We start from the raw sequence: 20,022 nt of genomic DNA on the forward strand, positions 1-20,022 counted from the left end.
ACTTTCTACCATTTTTATAAATAAATAGTTAAGAATGTTTCTTTATACAAAACAACTAAAACTAACTTTTCACCAAATTCTCTGCACGTTTGTTGGGATTTTTCAATGAGTTACAAGTAAGAAATAACTGCAGCTTCTTAAACTGCATAATTGGGATTTCACAATTCTAGTCCAGTAGCCTTCAATTGCATAGCATTACTTGGTATGACTAAAATGAGTTATATCATTACCTAACAGGCAATCCCTTCCCAATCCCAATCCCATCAGGGTTCCATAATTTTATTATTCAAAGAGCTAATTGCTTAGAAATGGGTCAGCTGAAGATCTATTGTATAATGATTTAACATTATTGAGTCTTTCCTCTAGCCCTGTGAGCAGAGTTAGGGGTTAATTAAGGATGCCTATTTCTACCATAATGAATTACTCATCTGACTGCAGCCCACTCGCTCCAACATAAAGCAGGTTTAAGTTAAGATGCCTTCAGTATTAACCCAAGATTAGCTCTTCTGTTGCACTGAGTTTGGTTTGGGAAGGCTAGGTCAAGATACTCAGTCAAAATACTCAGACACAGGCAGTTGAACTATAAGCTATGTCCAAAATTGCATACCTCTACTTTAATTACAATGGCAAAAAATACTTCTGGAATAGTAATTCTGGAATTAACAGTAACAATTTACTTGACATAACCATGCCATAAAGGCGGCTATCAGGTGGGGCAATGCTACCGGTTTAGAAATGAACTGTTCTTGTTGCTATTGTTGCTGATGTTGATGTTGTTATCAGTGTAGTTATGTTGCTTGGGGTAAAGCGCATCCGGTTAGAAGTGGAGAAACTAGTGGTTAGAAGAGTCTACCCTCCTCAAATGTCATGTTATCCTCTCCCTGTATTGGGTCAGCGCTGGGCTGAGCATTTCTTGCTGCCTGTCGAAGTGCCTGTTCAAAATAAAAGAGCATTTGCCCATATGGGCAATGTTGTCAAAGTCTTCGTCTATGCGGATGCTGCAGTATTTAACTTGTTCCGTATATTTTAGGGAAGCTTTTAGAAGCTTTCAAAATTCTTCTCAGCTATGTATTTAAAACTTTCTAAGTTCAGAGGTTGTGGGCCAACTACTTGTGATGCTAAAGCATGTCTGTAAAATTCCACACTCACTGAAATGCTATACTAACTACACCAGTAAAACTGTATGTTCTGCATTTTAGGCCAGGTTGAAGCAGCCATCTATTATAACACCAGGTAAAAAGTACAGAAGGCTACAGCATAAGCCAATGAACACAGTGATGTTAGCTTTTTGCTAAATGTGCAGCCCAGCATGAGTGAGATGTTAGCTAATCAACAGAGTCGCAGTAACTACAGCGAGCAGGATAGCATGGTTAAAAACCTAATGTTGCAGAAAACATTATAGGATGCATAATAGGATATTGATTAAGCTTATCCCAAGTAAACAGAATGCACTCCTAATTAATAATCCGAATAATTTCATGCCCCCCTGCCTTGTCTAGTTTATGTTTATTGGCCTAGCGAGTGGGGCGCACATTAGCCTTATTTGTAATGTGAATGAAGATGGATTGCGTGTTTGTAACGTCCTTCTTCCAAGACTTATCTCAGCATAGCAAAAAGCCTGAGGTGTACAATATAGACACAATAACTTGGCTAAAGAAAAGAGAGAGAGACTTAGAGAGTTACAGGGAGAAGAGAGAGAGCTGCGAACCGTAAAGAAGTTCTAGGCATTATGGGTCCCTGAGAGTAGCTTAGTTTCTGGGTAATGCTCCAGAGGCCCCAGTTGCCCATATGGTGACCCGACTAGAACTGAGTACACGCAGCAGGGTCCACACTAGGGGCCAGGGCTGAGCTGGCCCTCTCTGTTCTGGGACAAGCTGATAGCACACCAGTTCCTGTCCTCAAAATCAGCTCCGGAGTTCCTGTGAGTCATAGTGCTCCCACAGTTGATTTAGTTTCATTAATGTTACGAAGATGATTTAAGTCGGTTTGTTTAATTTGTTCTGCCTTTCTCATCTCAGGGCACTGATTTATCCCCATACCCCCCCCCACCCCCCCCCAAATTAATTTTATGAGCAATGAGAAATTTTTTTCTCTAATTCAATCCAAACTATGTCCCTCTTCAAATACGGAGCAATCTCCTGGTAGTAACTCTTAGGTGAAACTATCAAATCGGCTGGTAATGTACTTCTGCTGCTTCAGTTGAAAGCTTTTTAAAATTCAACCTAACCTTTATCCTCTCATTTCCATTGCTAAGGCACCTGCATCATAACTATGCATTCGTTCTGAACTTGCTTACCAAGGTACCAAGCATAACAAACAGGGACGCATGGGTGGTTTAGAAATGTACATGTATGTATCTGGCAGATGCTTTAATTTAGAGCAACTTACAGTTCAATCATGTCACAAAGGGAGTCTAAACTAAGAAGTCTTACTCTTATTGGTATAGTGTAGCATGCTTGTCCAGGCGGAGAATCCAACCTCAGTATACCACACAGAGGGCAATGATGTTACCCACTTCACTATGAGTGCTCAGTCCTGGTCCTAGAGATCGACCACCTTGTAGGGTTTAGCTTCGACCCTAATCTAACAAACCTGATTCTGTAAACGAAGGCCTTCAGGAGTGTCTGAATATTAGAGCCAGGAGTGTTGGATCTGACTTCTCTATGGTGGTAGATCCCCAGGACCAGGACTGTGCCCTGCACTACACTGTATCAACATCATCAAGCAAGACTCTTCAGAACTCCTCAGAAGTACTCCTACTGGATGCTGTTATAAGATGGGAAACAAACACAGGTACTTGATAGTTCTGGATTTGGATTATTACAGTGCCATATCACACTGTCTGGTGGAAAAGTGCTACAAGCAAACAAAAACGGCCCTGCTTAACAAGATGAAGTAATTTACAATACACGTATCGACAGCTGTTGATTAGTCTACCTACTATTCACCACTATCTATCAGTAATAGGAACCTTTGCTCTGGTTTGAAATCGCCATCGCCAAAACCTCTTAAAATTCTGTAAAACTGATGGCCTGGATACTCCTGTCTCCTGTTCGCTGTGTCAAGTCATTACAGGGCACCAAGTCATTAGCTGATGGTGCACCCATTAATTATGGCTAAAGAGAGATGGGAAGAGGCAAAGGAGAGATGGATCACACATAGAAGGCCACAACTCAGGCTAGCTGCTTTTTTTTTATCCCTTTCTCTACTGGCTTTGGTGCTCGATACATCCATTCTCTGTCAAATCTTTGCTGAGCATTTAAGGTGCGAACCTAGCTGTAACTATAGCAATTATACATGAGGACGGGGGTGGACAGTAATAAAGAACATGTAATCCGTTAAGTGCCTTTTTCAAGTGCTGTTCTTTACTAGAATGACATTATTTCAATTCTGAGACTTTTTACTTTCAGAGTATTTTAGACTCCATTGCATTCATACAAAATCATGGTTGCAGCAGTCAGATCTCCCTAATGAAAACGATTCATTTGCATTTCTCTTTCTGTACAGAGTTTTTGCAAACAGATTTTGCAGACACATTAGTACCTTCTCACCTAAAACAACTAGATACAAATACAAATCACAGACATTTTCATTTCTACCTAAGTACATTTAAACTCATTACACAACATTTGTCCACTGCATAGTAATCACAGAAAAATATGTAAGTATGGTAGATATGTATGTGCTTATTTATTTAGATCAAAATAATCTTAAAGAATATCAGCATGTAATACAGTAATGCCTGACAACATAGCTAATATTACGAACTATTAAAGGATTACAATCAAAGCAAAGTGCCCGGCAATCAAACATTTAGGCCTTCAAAATCACCCATTCCCAGTGGGGGTTATCTTTTCAAGACTGTCCTTTGCTAAATGCAAATGCACCTAAGTAAGGTCATGAACATACTGCATGCAGTCACAGTTAACAGTAACTATTCAACAGACCTGTCATTTTCACAAAGTAATTAATCACTCATCCCAGTTCACCTACAGAGCCATGACACTCTTGTAAAACAGCACTGCTAGTTCAGACATTAGTTTAGCCTACATAATGCTGAACTTGATGACAACAAGTCAGAGGAAACCAAGAATTTGAGCCTTTTTTCAAGATGATATCGTCCTCTGGAGTGTTCATAGAGATAGCCTATTTGGTCAAACATGCTGCATGGAATCAAATTCAGTCACCAGAATTCACTAAAACTGAGTGATAAGGTTGAGACTGCTGAACAACATGGCACTGAGCAAATTAGTATACTTTAGGAAACACATTTTCGCTCACTCCATTTGTAGATTTCATGTCATCTTGATTAATGACAGTCACTGAAATGTCTTCAAACCAATTTATGAATGATCCAATTTATAATAATCCTTAAATGACATATAAATGCAGGAATCACACATATAGCTGCTCGAATAGGCTTAAAAGAAAAATCAATTAGCTCACTGTGCATCCACTGATATCACCGATCATAATCTCTTCAATTGTTAGGCTGGGTAAAGCTTGACTTCTCATCTCTGATCCTGTATACGGGTTAAGTAAATGTATCAGAGCAGGCTACTTGTACTGAGAGCATTTTACAACTCAGGAACATCAGCAATCCTTTGGGAGACAGTGTGATCTTGTGGGTGTTAGCAAAGCAGCAAAACAATTAGCAGGCTAGCGTGAGCTACTGTGGATTTTTTTCTTTTCCCCATTATTTGATTAATTGATATTTCACAGCATGCTGAGCAGAGGAGGGGGCTGACAGTGAAGTTATGGCAGGCATCAGAAGTGAGGCAGGCTAACGGACGCATGCTAGCTTCATGCACAGGGAGCGTCACAGCTCATTGTCCTTGAAAATTAATCGGAAAGAAACGACAAGCCTGGGGGAGGGCGATCTGCGCAGCACCAGGGCCTGAGCTCCTGAGTGGAATATTTATGTAACCCTGGCTAAGTGGCAACAGATGATATCTGTATTCCAACTGGATGGCAGGGCTTCTAATGGCCATGGTAAACAAGTCTATGCAGACGGCAATATGAAAAGCAAATGTAGCAGTTTCAGGTTAGATTTTTTTTTGGATGGTGATGTGAGAGAGCAGGAGGGTGATGGACTCCTGTAGAATGTTTCACTGATTCACCAGCAAGCTGAGCTGACATGTGGGCCGCAATGTTATTACAATGACCGCTGTGCTGGTGCCCATTTTTCAACAAGCTAATAGCCTGAAAAGCCGACACTCCTGGTGCAGTGACGTTTCAAACGCAGTCTGATGGTCTGCTCAACGCCTGGGAAAATGCTTTCATCTCTCACGTTCCAGGCCTGTGTCGGCACTGGTCTGGGTCAGCCAGCTTTCAAAACTCCCATTCAGATTGAGCAGGCAGTGAAAACTGTTGGTGAACGCGGACGATGCAAGCTTAAACGCACAGGCTGAAATCCGGAACGCTGTGTGGAAAAGCAAAGCACTGTGAGAGATGGGTGAAAATAACAGGGAAACACTAGCTGAATCGGCTTTTTAGCGGTACATATGAGTGTTTCAACACATCCACGCCACAGGAAAGAAATGTATATAGAACACACTCTCATTAGAGGGCTCTGTAATAATGAGCAAATGGGATTGAAACAACAACAAAAAAGAAGAAGCAGATAGATGGCTTGTTTCACTTCATTAGAGAGAGGCGGGTGGGAAGAGAGAGAGAGAGAGAGAGAGAGAGAGAGAGAGATGAGGGAGGAGGGGGAGCAACTCAACTGTGCTTCATTTAAACCCCAGTTGAAGCCCAGCCCCCTTTGAATATGAAAATGTCTCAGACACTGTGAAAAATCATGCAAAAGAGAGAGAGATACAAAGAGAGAACAGAGAAAAAGAGAAAGTGAGAGAGAGAGAGCAGAATAGCAGCAGGAGGAGGAGGAGGAGGGGGTGGAGTGAGCTAGACAGCGAGCAAGCGAGAGAGCGAGAGTGAGTGAGCAACTGAGAGAGAGAGAGCGATCTGGGCTGAATTGTGAGTGGCTTACGACACTCAGTGAACAGAAGGTGTTTCTGCATGCACTGGCAGCGCACTAGTCTGCTGCAAGGGCTCTAGCTCTGCTCTCTCTTTCTCTCTCTTTTTCTCTCTCTTTCTCTCTCTCTCTCTCTACTCCCCACACACCAGCCCTGCCTTTCAGCCTCTATGCCTCAGCATCTCCGCACGGCAACAGCCTCCTCAGCCCACAGGAAATGAGCAGCACCCAAAAGAGAGCTCGCTGGAAACCAGGCTACTAGCGGACACGCCACTTCGGGATACCAAAAAAGAAAAAAGAAAAAGAAAAAAAAAGCCAAGAGTACATGTCGGGGTGGCAAGCATTCAGCTCAGATGAGTGCATGTTTCTGAGGAAGCTGTCCTCCAAGAGAACGACGACCAGCAAGACTGGATATAAACAGTGCAGGTCAGCCGCTGCTTCAAGTGATGGACATTAATTTGTGTCAGTAGTTCCAACAGAGTCTTCAGCACAAATAGAAAAAAAAGAGTTTGAGTGGATTTGCCCTCTTTGTCAGTGTGTGCTTTTTCCCCTCTTCTCCTCTTGCTCTGATCAGCGCAGCAGCCACTGCGGAGAAGCAGGAGAGGGAGGACAGTGCTCACGCATGCAGTCTGGGCAGCTTGCATTTCCTGCGAGCACGCTGAATGCCACTTGGATTCCTCCTCTTTCTGGCTCTTTTCACGCGAGGAGAACTAAGACATTGTAAGTCTGCCAGGATCTGGTGGCCGCTGAAAAGGAGGGGGGGGCTGAATTTGTACCACACTGGGATCTTTTTTAGATTCGCACATAATTAGTGGCGGCACAAAGGGAGCAGCTGAATAGAGGTTGTCAGCCTCTGGAAAGGGGTGAGTAGGAATCCTTTCATATGAGATTGGTTTTGGAAGAACGCTCTTTTTACCCCCCCTCATCTCTCCTTTCGCTCCCCGATATCTAACATGAGCAAAGTGACTTGCCATTTCTCCCTCTCAAATCTTGCCTTTTTGACGTGACCGGATTTTCTTTGCCTCTGAGTAACAAATCACAAGTCACCATCAGCCAAAACACATACCAACAGAAAATGACACAAAACTGAGCATTTTTGGCCTGGGGAGTTACAAAATCATGGCGTCCAAAACGAGACGAATCTGAATGATTCAATGAACTTTTTCTCTACGACACTGCGGGATATTCATGCTAATGGATTTCCTCCTAATTGGTCTGTACTTAAAGTGGCCGCTAAAGAAGCCCCCCGGATTGATACTGTGCTCTCTGGGCATCTTTCTGAAAATGGTTCCCCTGGTGGGGGGGAGCTGTCCAAGGCTGTGCCGCTGCGACAGCAAGCTGCTGTACTGTGAGGGGCTCAACCTGACAGACATCCCCCGCAACCTGAGCAGCGCCACAGGCTTATCCCTGCGGGAGAACAACATCTCAGAGCTGCGTGAGGGGCAATTTGTTGGCCTGTCGCAGCTCACCTGGCTCTACCTGGATCATAACAACATTGAATTCGTCGAGGAGAGCGCCTTTGAGAGGCTGCGGCGGGTCAAGGAACTCGACCTCAGCACCAACCGGATAGAGAACCTGTCCAATGGGACTTTCAGACCTCTGCCCAACTTGCGCATCTTGGATTTATCCTACAATAGGCTGCAGTCACTGGAGCCAGACCTTTTCCACGGCCTTAGGAAGCTTACCAATTTGCACTTGCGCTACAATGCCCTGAAGTTTGTGCCTGTGCGAATCTTCCAGGACTGCAGGAGCATGCAGTTTCTGGACCTGGGCTACAACCAGCTGCAGAGCCTGGCACGCAACTCATTTGCTGGGCTCTTCAAGCTGACTGAGCTGCATCTGGAGCACAACGAGCTGGTCAAAGTCAACCTGGCCCACTTTCCCCGCCTCATTGCCCTTCGCACACTCTACATGCGTAATAACAAGGCCACCATTGTTGTCAGCACCTTGGACTGGACCTGGCACTTCCTGGAGAAGATTGACTTCTCCAACAACGCAATTGAGTACATCGAGCCGCATGTCTTTGAAAGTGTGCCCAACCTCAAGGAGCTCATGCTGGACTCCAACAAGCTAACCTATGTGGACCAGCGCATCTTGGACTCTTGGACATCCCTAAGCAGCATCACTTTGTCTGGGAATGAGTGGGAGTGCAGCCGCAATGTATGTGCCCTGGCCTCCTGGCTGAGTGGCTTCCAGGGCCAACGTGATAGCGCTTTGCTGTGTGCAAGCCCGGACACGGCCCAGGGTGAGGACATTCTGGACGCTGTCTATGCCTTCCAGCTGTGTGAGGATAGTGTAGAAGCCACCACGCAGACCTACGCAGCCACCAGAGACCTAGCCCGAGGCTCCATTTTCAAAGGGCCCACCAGAGGCCCATATGACCTACAGGATGTGGAGGGTGGTGAGGTAGTCACCAACTCCTTTACAGTGACCATGGCTGCAGATGACCTGGAGAGTACCATGCAGATCCACAAGGTGGTGACGGGCACCATGGCGCTCATCTTTTCTTTCCTCATCGTGGTGCTCATGCTCTATGTGTCGTGGAAATGCTTCCCAGCTGGTGTGAGGCAGGTGAGGCAATGCTTTAGCAGCCAGCGCCGCAAGCAGAAGCAAAAGCAGACCATGCAGCAGATGGCCACCATGTCCACGCCTGAGTACTATGTGGACTACAAGCCTAACCACATTGAGGGGGCCCTTGTCATCATCAACGAATACGGTTCCTGCACCTGCCAGCAACAGGCATCCCGGGAATGTGAGGTGTGAAACTTTGGCTACTGTCCCTGGATATTTCACAATCACATCAGATCAATGGATACGGGACATGCTTTGATGCTGTACCACACTGTGCTGCTCTCTGGAGGAGACTTGGATGGCATGTTCAGAGTGCAAAGGGGACAGAGACCAAGGATTTACTGCTGATTTCAATGGCCTCAGTGGCTTTCAGTGGACACAGCTTTAGAACAGGTTGACACAATGTCTTGGGGCTGAGAGGAATATAGGAACTAATCAAGGTTCTCTTGTGACGAGTGGATATTTGAGCTTTAATGTGTCTTTCTACTGCAGGAGATTACTAAAGCTACTGAGGACACCCAGAACACAATTTTTATTGTTGTAACAACAATAACAATAATGACAAGAAAATTTAAATGGGGAAAAAATAAAAGAGATGAGTCTGTGTAAAATATGTTAAAATCAGAAAAGCAAGAGTGGGAATAAAACTCAAGATGCTATACTATTTCTTTTGTAAACTATGGAAAAAAGGAAACAAATGTTTAAATAAATGAATTGCAATTCACAGTAGTCACGTTTGCAGGCACGTTTGAGGGGTGGTTTGTTGTCGGTGGTAGCTTGGGGAGGACTGTAAGTTTGGCCCTGCTGTATTTGTAGACGATAAATAAAATGAGCAGTGGGGATCTCGTCACTTCATTTGAAATGTTAAGCCTCAATCTGAAATTCAGATCTCCTCTACCACCTCCCAGTTCTTACTCTTTCTTCCCCATCTCACCATATGGGGGGAATGATCACTGTGCAGGCTTGCTGTTACTGTTGTAGTTGCTTTTTCTCTTCTTATGTCCCATTCTTTATAGATTAAGCAAACTAACAGAAGCCAAAAAAGAAAAAAGACTCTTACGTTCCGTTCAGAAGGTTTTTTTAACACAGTCAAACTATGAGTCACATGCTGTCTCTATAAAACAGGGCCGATGTCTTTTAATGGCTCAAAGCTATGCCTTTTGACTGCTTTCTCATGCTCAGTTAGTGTGTTAAATCTCCCTAAGACAGTGGTGAAATCAGAGCTGGACAAAAACCTAGCCTTAAACGTGGGCAATGGTGTTATAATGATTTAGGGAGACAGTTAAAAAACTGTATGATGTTAATGGTTGATCTGTTGGGGATCTCTGTTTGCTAAGCTTTTTTCCAAGATTTTCCTTTTTCAATAGGTTTCTTTAGTTGAGCAGACAGTGTCTCCTCTGGCAGTGGAAGAAAGAACATGGTTTCTGAAAGAAGGTACAGACTGCTCTCTAGTGTCCCAACACCAGCAGTAGAGGGAGAGAAGATACAGTAGCAGCAAGCCCTTGACTTTTCTTACCTAGGCTTAGTCTTTGTGTGTTTTTGGGTTTGTGTGTGCGTGTGTGTGTGCATGCATGTGTGAGCTTCTCTGTGTGTGTGCTGGTATACACTTCCAATGTGTGTGTGTGTGTGTGTGTGTGTGTGTGTGTGTGTGTGTTTGTCGTAGCTCAGCCCTGGGTGCCATCACTGCTGCAGAGTAAAGTATTTCGCATTCTGAACACATAGGCTGGTCATTTGAAGTAAACAAGGGTTCAATTACTTTAAACCAAATGACTCCTCCACTGCCTTCCCCTGTCACTCAATTTAAGGCATCTTGCTGTTACCACAGTGACAGGGCTAGGTGGGAAATGCCTCTATTAGACGTGTTTGAGTGCATATACCTGGTTACTTGAGCAAATGTGTGTGGGTCAAGCTTGGAACTGGTCATGCCAGGCTGTTTCAAAATGCATGTGTGGCCATAGGAACGACTTTCTTTCATCAAGTATGCGTGGGATGTACAAGGGAAACTGTGAAGCTAAGCAGGGATTTTTATAAACAGGCAGATGGTTTTATTCTGAACCTCAATAGCCCTGACACCCCTTAAACTTGCTATCAAAACTGTTCTATTTTCACCACTGTATTTGATCCATATGAGGAGCTGAGCCAAAATAAATGAAAATAAAATGTATTCCAGTTGTTGTAAATTATGCATACATGTGACCATATCCCCTCCTTTTTCCTTTCCTGATAAATCTTGTCTTGCTATTTTTGATCTTTTATTTATTTTTATTTTTTTGAGATTAAGAGATTGTTTTAAATTGATACGCTATTCAAATGTTAATATAAACATTATTTGGGGTAAATGTCTTCTAATCCTTGTTTGCTTTGAATGGCGCCATTCACAACATGCTCTTTTGCTAATGACGCATTCTCTGGGTTGAGTTGGCATTTGGGGGCCTAATGCAGCCGTGAAAAAGAAGGGTGAACGCATAACGAGGCACACAAATGCAGAATGACACACTGCAAAGAGGCAGCAAAAAAAGCATTGTTGCCACTCATGATCTCCCTTTCGCGATGCTCCAATTGAGTTCAGCAAACTGAGAAACAAAAAGCTCTAAATAATAGCAGCAGTGCACAATACCAGCACGCCTCGGCACTACAAATAGCAACAATGGGGCTATGATGGAGATGTGTTTATGTGGGGGAGAGAGAAAAAGTCTCTAACCACAATCCCACTCATTCTCCCTCTCTAACAATGAATGAAAGAGGGTCCAGAACACCCTCCCAACCACCCCAACAACTTCCTGTCTATTTTTAGGCCCTTGGCTTTGTTTATATCAATATTGCATGGGTTTGGTAACTTCTGCGGCCTATGTTGGCAGTTGTATTGATTTCTCCTCTCACTGTATTTTTTTGAGAGCGGTCATGAATATTTGAGGAGTTAGGGGTCTGCTGTAAGTCCGGCCTGACTTCATCTCTCCCCTCCTCTTTCCTGTCTAAGAAAGCCTCACAGGAGGTCATTCTCCCGCCAGAATGCACTGTTGCAACAACTAGCTCTCATAATTAATATGATCAGTGTGACTGTTGAAGCTAGAGACAGATCAGTAAGGATGGCTATACAAAGAATCTGACCAGTAACCTCTTTGCTTGCCTCTGTTGCTTATTTTTGGAAGAGTGAGATGGAAAGGGAGAAAGAAATTATGATGTATTATTTATATTATCTTTTACTGATACCATGGCTAATTAGCACATTGTGTGTGTGTGTGTGTGTGTGTGTGTGTGTAGCACTTGGCTAGGAGCCTAGAGTTTAACACTGGGAGTTTAAAGTCTGCTGTGAATTCATGCAATATGGAGCTATGTACTCTATGGGGACACAACTGTGGCATGTGGCAAGAATTAAGACATTTAACTGGTTAACCCTTAGAAGTCAAGAGTTATTATGTTTCTTTTGCTAAACTAGTCAAATGCAATCATGTTATTACATATTTAATTACATGGTGAATTTTGGAATCATGTCCATTTACATTTGAATTACTTTCTGTGTCAACAGGTTCAAGTCTGCAGTACTTTTTTCTGTTTTTCAAGAAATGAAAAAAAAAACAGGGCAAAGTTATGAAGGATGTTTTTCTTTCTATAAAACAAGAGTGTATGCACAACAGTAACTTACAGATTAGTTTTATGGTCAGAACTGATAGTAGTCAAAGAAATACAAGCCTTTAAGATTAATAACTGAACAACAAGCTTTGTGTTCAAGAGACTAACATTTCAGCATAAATATAAGATGAATATACACATATACATACACATTTGTCTATAAAATTGATCAGAAATGGGTCAGAACTGGAACTACCGCAGTAATAAGCAGAAACAAATGGCATGATCCTCCTGCACCTGATATGTGAAGGTCTTTGAGCATACAAAGCTGCCTAACCAATGATTCTTATTTTTTAAACTTGATCCATTGATTTCTCTGAGGCAAAACTATGTCCCATCAATCTGAAACAACCGTCCTAAACGTATTTGCATAATAAAGATCAGTTATTATTGGAGGAAATAAGGTGATAAGCACAATATCTCCATAGATATGGCTGTCGGGACAGAATGCACAAAGCTTGACAAATTAATTAACCTTGCTGGCTGTATCACCAGACTGTCTCTGGTTTTGTACAATAACCATCCATACAACAGCCATCCATAACCACACAGCCAACACAGGCTCAGAGGACGGTGGCCTATGCTATGCTTCTCTGAGGAACACAAACTGAGCAAAGGCAAATATCTCATTGCATGTCGGAATCATAAATAGCAACTGATTCAAAATGAACCTTGTTTTTTGATGCAGTTTTCTCTACAAAGGATATTGCAAGCAAATTTGCAGTAATTGTGACAGCATACATGCCTTCATTATTGTTGTGAGCAGTGATGCAAGTGTCACTATAATCATCCTTCATCATATTTCCCAGCATCTAAAGCAGGGATCACCTTTGTTGCAATTGTCGTCACAGGATTCATTATCATGTTTTTGCCATGAAACAAAAAACATGAGTAATACGAACTGTAACAGTAAAACACCTCCATGGACACAGCTCAGCCCTGCTGCCAAGAAAACATTGTGCTGCATGATAAAATGCCCTATGTCTGAGTTGTGAGCTCATTTGCATGGCTTAGCCTCCAATGCCTATTCTCATACAAAAACACCAACATGTTCATTTACCTCTGCAATGCCAAAGCCATGGCATATAACACTAAGCAGGAACATTACAGACAAATACATCCGCCACTGCACATCAGGCTGTAACTGATGAGGAAAAGCCAATATGTATAGTTTAACTCCATGAAGTCCATTAACTCAATGGAACATACATACTAACATACACTAGAGATGGACAATATCAGAAACATGTCAAGCAGATGTATTCAGATACGTCTGCTGACAACTGCTATAAAAAAAATATGGTATTGGACAGATGCTTAGATTTGACTGATATGTCCAACCCTGGAAGAGCATAATTTTTAGGTGATGCTAGGCTACTAAGCTAAAATATCTGCATTTTAATCTGCATTTTATTAATTTTACTGCATTTATAACTAATAGTGGTGATATTTTTCTAAAGGCATGAGTTTTGTCATAATCTTTACCCCAGTATGCCAAAAACAAGCACAGATACGTAAAGGATAGCCAGTATTTTGGGTTAGCTTCTAGCTTGCTTACTGTACTTCTGTTTCTTCTTGCACCATCTGTGGCACAGCTTCCCTCAATCAGCTGCTTTAGACGCCACCACGTTCTTGGGCCTTGTCCTCACAACAGGCCAGAAATCTGCAGCGTAACAACAGCTTCTGACAGCATGAATGACTTTTAATATTCACCAAACTGCAGCAGTGTCTAATACTTATAGATGTATGAGACAAATGACTTGAGACATTTGGACGTGAAACAACATTTAGCACCACTTCTGCCAGGCACACCACTGCATGCTTACACATATGCTACATAGGTTTATCTGTATATTGATTAGTTCTGTTTTTTTGCACAATAAACATATTTTAAAGTTACTTCAGTCGTTAAATATGGTCCTTAACAAAGTGAACAGATATTTAAAATAGGTTTGCATAAGCGCCTAAAATGGTAAAAAATACAAAATAAATAAGCTATTAGAAAAATGACCCTATAAATATATGAAAGTTAAATTTCTCTGTATTCTTCTTCTTCGTTTTCTTCTTCTTATTATTATTATTATGAAAATTTTTGGATTGTGCAGTAAAAAACTGCACAAGGAAGAAATCTCTATGCATAAATTTACAAAAAAGAAAACTAGCAGGCATATAATCTCAGCCAGCGCATTGATGCATCTCATGGGGTTTACTGTGTTACAACATATTCAACATTACATTAATATTTTGTAATATTTCTTATTCTTGGACAGGAGCTCACTAGAATGTATGAGAGAAATAATAATGTATATATTTTTCTGCAACTTAGCAGATATTTCTCAGCTCTCCCCTGCAGTATGCTTTGCTGTTATCCTTTTATGCAGATGGTGAAAAATGTATGAAATATGAGAGAATTTGGTATCTCTATTTGCTGACCATGAAATAAGCTTTTCACAAGGCCATGCGAATCACACGGCCACCTGAGAGCTCTCTCTCTCTCTCTCTCCATTCTGATTCACGCTCTCTCATTACTTCTCCTTCAACATCCCTGTGGCTTTTTTACATGTGAAAAAACACACTCTCTCCCACACATACACACACTGCAGACATGTAAGGATGACACTGGTTAAAATTAAAGACGTGTCTTCTACACGCATAACCTTTTCCTGCTGAACAATCCATGCGCACCTTCCTTGACCGGAAAATTAACAGCTTCTCCTGTGTCTCTTGGGAAAACAATCGAGGTTCACGCCTTAAACCAAAGCACCCACTGATATTTGTGTTTGAACCGCTCATCTCCCCCCACACACCCCACTCCCACCCTTCTCTCTCTCTCTCTCTCTCTCTCTCTCTCCTGACAGCATGAAAGTGGGGCTTCGCGGATATCTCTGTAATTTTCCCGTACACAACATCAAAGTGCTGAAACCAATATGGGATTCAGGGGGAAGCAGCATAAGGCATCTTGATTGCGCTGGGTACGACAACAGCTGCCACTGATCACAAACCCATTCAAGCCAATGGCTCTATATAATACAAAAGCTTTCTCTCTCTATTGACTCTTCCTGTCTTGTACACTTTCTCCCACTTGAGCAAATACACAAATGAAGGTATGAAAAAATCATATCTACATACATCTCTATTATACTTTCTGGCACAGATCAAAACACAAGCCAGTTGGACATCTTTGTATTTTTGAAGCTTTTGAAGGTCTACAGTTATTGTTTTTCAACACTACCAAAATGTAACAAAATAATTGCATACTACACTACAAAAGTAGTTTATATTCAATTACATTTACATTTTGTATTAGCAGCTTAAAGTCTCTAGAGTTTTTCCGCCTGTTTTGATGTCAAAAAATTATATTTAAATATCTCCTCTTCTACTTATGAACACAAATGTGGTTTCAACTGAAAATGTACAATTCACGCTTTGGACAGAATTTCTCTGCAATTAGTAATTAAGAAATTAACCTCTTCAGGCCCCCTAGTGGCCATTCTTATGGTAGAAATCGACTCAGATATTAGTTAATATAATCACAAAAGATGGTCATGCTGAGTTAAAACAGACAGCACAGCTGCAGCTTTGTTGATATATAATTTGTGCCACAATAAAAATACAGCATAAATAAAAATATTTTTAATAAATGTTGACTTACTTGCTCATCTACAATAAAAATTCAGTTTGCTTCCAGTTTATACATCATACAATTTCCTTAAAATTCCCTACATTCCATTAATGTTACTGAAGAAAAAAATGCACAGTTCATCCGAGAGACCTCCTCCAAATCGAGGACATTCAATTTTATGTCTACTGTAAAAAGGGGTTAATACAACATTAATTTTTTTTATATATCCAGCAATAAGTGCAATTTCTAAGAGATAACCCTCATCACATACTCTACATAAGGAAAGGTGCAGTGCCTAAGTCTAATGAGCAACTGCTAATGTGTTCATGAGTAAGGCATTAGCAAACACCTTAATATGGCAGCAGTGAATCACCCTTGTCGTCAAGAGCAGATGTGTTTGTGCCAAGCACTCTGATATATATTTGAAAGAGTCATGCTAAGCAGGGGCTTCAGTGAATCGGACGAGAGCCAAGCGGGAGAGGGAAAAAAAGAAATAAAGGACAGCGTTATTTAGTTACTGTCACAACAGATGAGGCAGCTCTATAAAGAAAGAGACTACATTTATCACTGGCTGTTTATCATATCACCAATGTCAGTGCGGACAGAGTCTTACACACAAAGCCTTTCTTCTGGGCCTTTCATATCAGACCACAGGCTCTTTTTGCCATTGGCCCAGCAGATAGGGGACATATGACTGGCCTGCTCATTAGAGGAAATTCAATTCAATTCAATGCAATATTAAATCTCAAATTTCACCACAATTCATTCTGATTTGATTCTTTAGAAAATGATTCAATGCATCAAGAAATTTTTATCACAACTCAATTAAATTATTTTCAATTCATTTCTTTAAGAAACAAATCAACACACCTAGAAATCTCAAATTGCTCCACAATTCGACTGACACAGATTCAAAAAGATTCATAAAAAAAAAAAAGACATTAAATACAAAAATGTGACTGCAACTATTTATATAGTAGTAAGCTTTTTTGGTGGGGTCATGATTGAAAATAAGCTCATACTGTATTGAATATTATAATCAATTATAACTGACTCTCTAAAACAGTGCAAATGAATTTCCACCTTCAGTTCGATCTTAACACCCCTACGGTTCATAGATCACGGCAAAGGCTGGGAGCAGCACTTTTTGCACAGCCATCCTTTACAACATACTGAACCTAACTACAGCAACATGCAACAAACGCAAGCCTGAATGAGATGAATAAAGTAGACTCACCTATTTTGAGAAGAGGAGGTGCGAGATGCAGGCAGCGGAGAATGCAAAGGGAGGAAAAAAGACAGAAACTCAGTCAGAAAGCACAAGGCCGTGATCTTTTTGTGCTCACACTCAGAGCAAAAACTCAATTGCATAAGCAATGCTGAAGGTCTTTTTCAGTCAGTTTTTTTGGTATGTGTTGAGAGTTTTTGCGAAAAGAAACAAGCTTTTTGCCAAGACTGCCAAATGGAGGACGTGATGCAGACGGATTTCTAAAACAGGGCCATGATCAAACTGGCTCGATGTAGTAGAGTTACTTGCTGCAGGCACATGTTGTGTTTCATTCTTTCACCTTAGTGGGTCCTGAGGAAAATATATCTCTATAGCAATGATTTGGTCAAAAATCAACCAAGATTCTTATTTAGTTTAGCACTGGAGCTACAGGGCTAATGTAGCTAACAAGAAATGGATACTTATGTACACAAATTAGCCTTGTGCAAACCTGCATTATCACAGACGTGTCTTCAACTAGACACAGTTTGAGGCAAGTGTGTGATGATTCAGACAATGCAAAATGGTGAGGTATAAGTTTCTGTTACTTCTTAGCTACATTAGCCTTAGAGGTTACCTAGCAGAGAAGACTGAAGTAACCAGGAAATTCTTGTAGCTTTTTTTTTGCCCAAGATGCAAGTCTTGACATCACAGCCCTCTCCAGCCTGCCAATATAATCGCTGAGGCTGTTGACAAGAAAGATTGGAATACTGTGCCAGACTATGCCCTCTGCATAAGGCCTGATTACATTCATAGGACTGAGCAAAGATTTATGAATGGATGCTGCTCCTCTAGCAAGCCCCATCTATACTCACAGGCACACACGCAATTGATTTTTTAACCCCATTCCTGATCAGCCAAAACAGAAAGGGCAAATATGAACGCTTAGCCCTGGAGATTATCTGCAGCGGCTGAGATCCCATTATGTGGATTGTTTCAGTGTAAGGAGAGCCATAGGTAGGACCAGATATAGCTAGCAGGGGCACTATTGGCATCCAACTACGCAACCTGCAAGGGAAAACTAACCTATACAACTGATTGCTTCAGCTCTGGAGGCTTTAAAACATGTATCCACCAATGAGAAACAAACATGGACACTAATTACCAGAAACAGACTGCTGAACCAATGGTACAGAAAAAAATGCAACTATCACAAAGAATGATGTATCACTAATTTTCAGGGTAACCTTTAACCAAACATTTTTTTAGCAAGCATCCATTACTCCTTTCTAACATTTCAGTTCTTGCTTTTAATTAAGTTTTTAATTTCCACCTTATTCCACTTCAGATTTAAACAAATATCAAATTCATTTATTTAAGTGGACACAGTCCGCTCTTTTCTACACATAGGCCTACATCTAGATCTGTCCCTCTCTTTAATGAACCACCTAAGTCATTAAGTTAGGGAGTCTAATATCACAAGTGGAATAAAATGAATGAACTGAAATGGAATGGGGTGTGACTATTAATGAAATAACTGATTAATTTAACTACTGAAATAAGGTGAAGATGAAACACAAGTCCAGTATGACTGGAGTGCAAAACAGCATTATTAAAGTAATTTGATCACTCTTAGCATGTATCGGCAAGATACATAATGACTTTAATTAGTTTAATAAGAACTGCTTATAAACATGATCTATTAAGTAATGTGTAAAAGTCAGAGACCACCTTTCATTTATTTAATCCTTTCCAGTCAAATTGGCCTTTGGGTATTAGTTATCCATTTTTCAGTATCAAGGAACAAAAAACAAAAAAAGTAAAAACATATATTTAAAAGAAAATGACACAATAGGCTCAATAAGTAAATACATACATTTTTTCAGTATGTGATGTGTGAAGCCTTTGCCGTTGTTACACTTCCATTCCTTTCAGAACACCTCCTTTTAGTATTTCCAAGAAATCCGCAGGGATATTTTTCCACACTTTCAAAGTTCTGTCTTAGAAGCTGGTGTCATTTTTTGCTTCTCTCAGTTTAAGTAAGCACAAATGCATTCAATGATGTTGAGGTCCAGCCTTTGGGGTGTCCAGTCTCAAAACTTCAGTTTTGAAAATGTATTTCCTTTTGACTCTGCCCTTCCACACAAGACTGTCTTATATCTAATCTTCTCAGAAATATCTCCTAAACTTGTACTCAATAGACATTTATACTGGAAAATAACTAAAAGATGTGTTGTCTCTCTTTTGCACAGTACAATCTGTAATTGTAGAACTACAAAATGCTCATATATGGTACGTGGATCTGATAAAATGGACAATAAGTGTAGATACAAGGTAGGTGTTTCTAATGGAGTGAAGGAAAGGAAGAGAAGACTGAGGAACAAAAAAGCCATCTGACACTCACAGAGAGGACATCATGAAACTGTGACATTGACAAATGTGTTTGCAAAATAGATACACATACACGTAGATACATACGCAAAACTTTAGCCTTTGGCATTCAGATCACTAGGCACAATCTCAAATTAAGACTGTGCGGATCAATAGCAGTAGAGAGCAGGGATCGAATGCAGTCAATGAAGACCATGCTCTCTGGATATGATATGCCCAAAGAAATTATGAGCTTATGTTTACATATATTATATATTACATATATGTGTGTATATGTGTGTATCCCCAGGTCAAACCCAATCAATATTTACTGTAGTTATTGATTATATATACACACAAAGCCATATTTAATTTCTAAATTGTGATTTTTTTTTTTTTGCCAGTTGTTTCACTCACACCATCACCCCTTCTTTCATGTATGACTTGTTCATACATACTTGTTCCTGGAGGAACTTGTTCCGGAGGAACATAATTTCGTTCCACTGTGTACTTGTACATAGATGGAATGACAATAAAAGCCTCTTGACTTGACTTAGTAACATATTGCTGCTGTCGGACCAAAACCTCATTTATCCGTTTTTGTTGTTTTTCAGTTTTCGACATAATTTGAAAATACTTACTGTCCTT

At 40.9% G+C, this 20,022-nt stretch overlaps 2 protein-coding genes across 4 annotated transcripts in view; one reads left to right on the plus strand and one right to left on the minus strand.

Moving 5' to 3' along the window:
- Nucleotides 1-20,022, minus strand: part of ctnna2 (catenin (cadherin-associated protein), alpha 2) — a 550,144-nt gene that overhangs the window by 155,273 nt on the left and 374,849 nt on the right. The window lies entirely within an intron of this gene.
- Nucleotides 7,036-10,884, plus strand: lrrtm1 (leucine rich repeat transmembrane neuronal 1). The gene has a single exon (XM_036583117.1). The coding sequence runs from the start codon at nt 7,163-7,165 to the stop codon at nt 8,735-8,737; it is 1,575 nt and encodes a 524-aa protein (XP_036439010.1). The 5' UTR covers nt 7,036-7,162; the 3' UTR covers nt 8,738-10,884.

The sequence above is a fragment of the Colossoma macropomum genome, unplaced genomic scaffold (genome assembly GCF_904425465.1).
Source record: "Colossoma macropomum unplaced genomic scaffold, Colossoma_macropomum, whole genome shotgun sequence".
Lineage (NCBI taxonomy): Eukaryota > Metazoa > Chordata > Actinopteri > Characiformes > Serrasalmidae > Colossoma > Colossoma macropomum.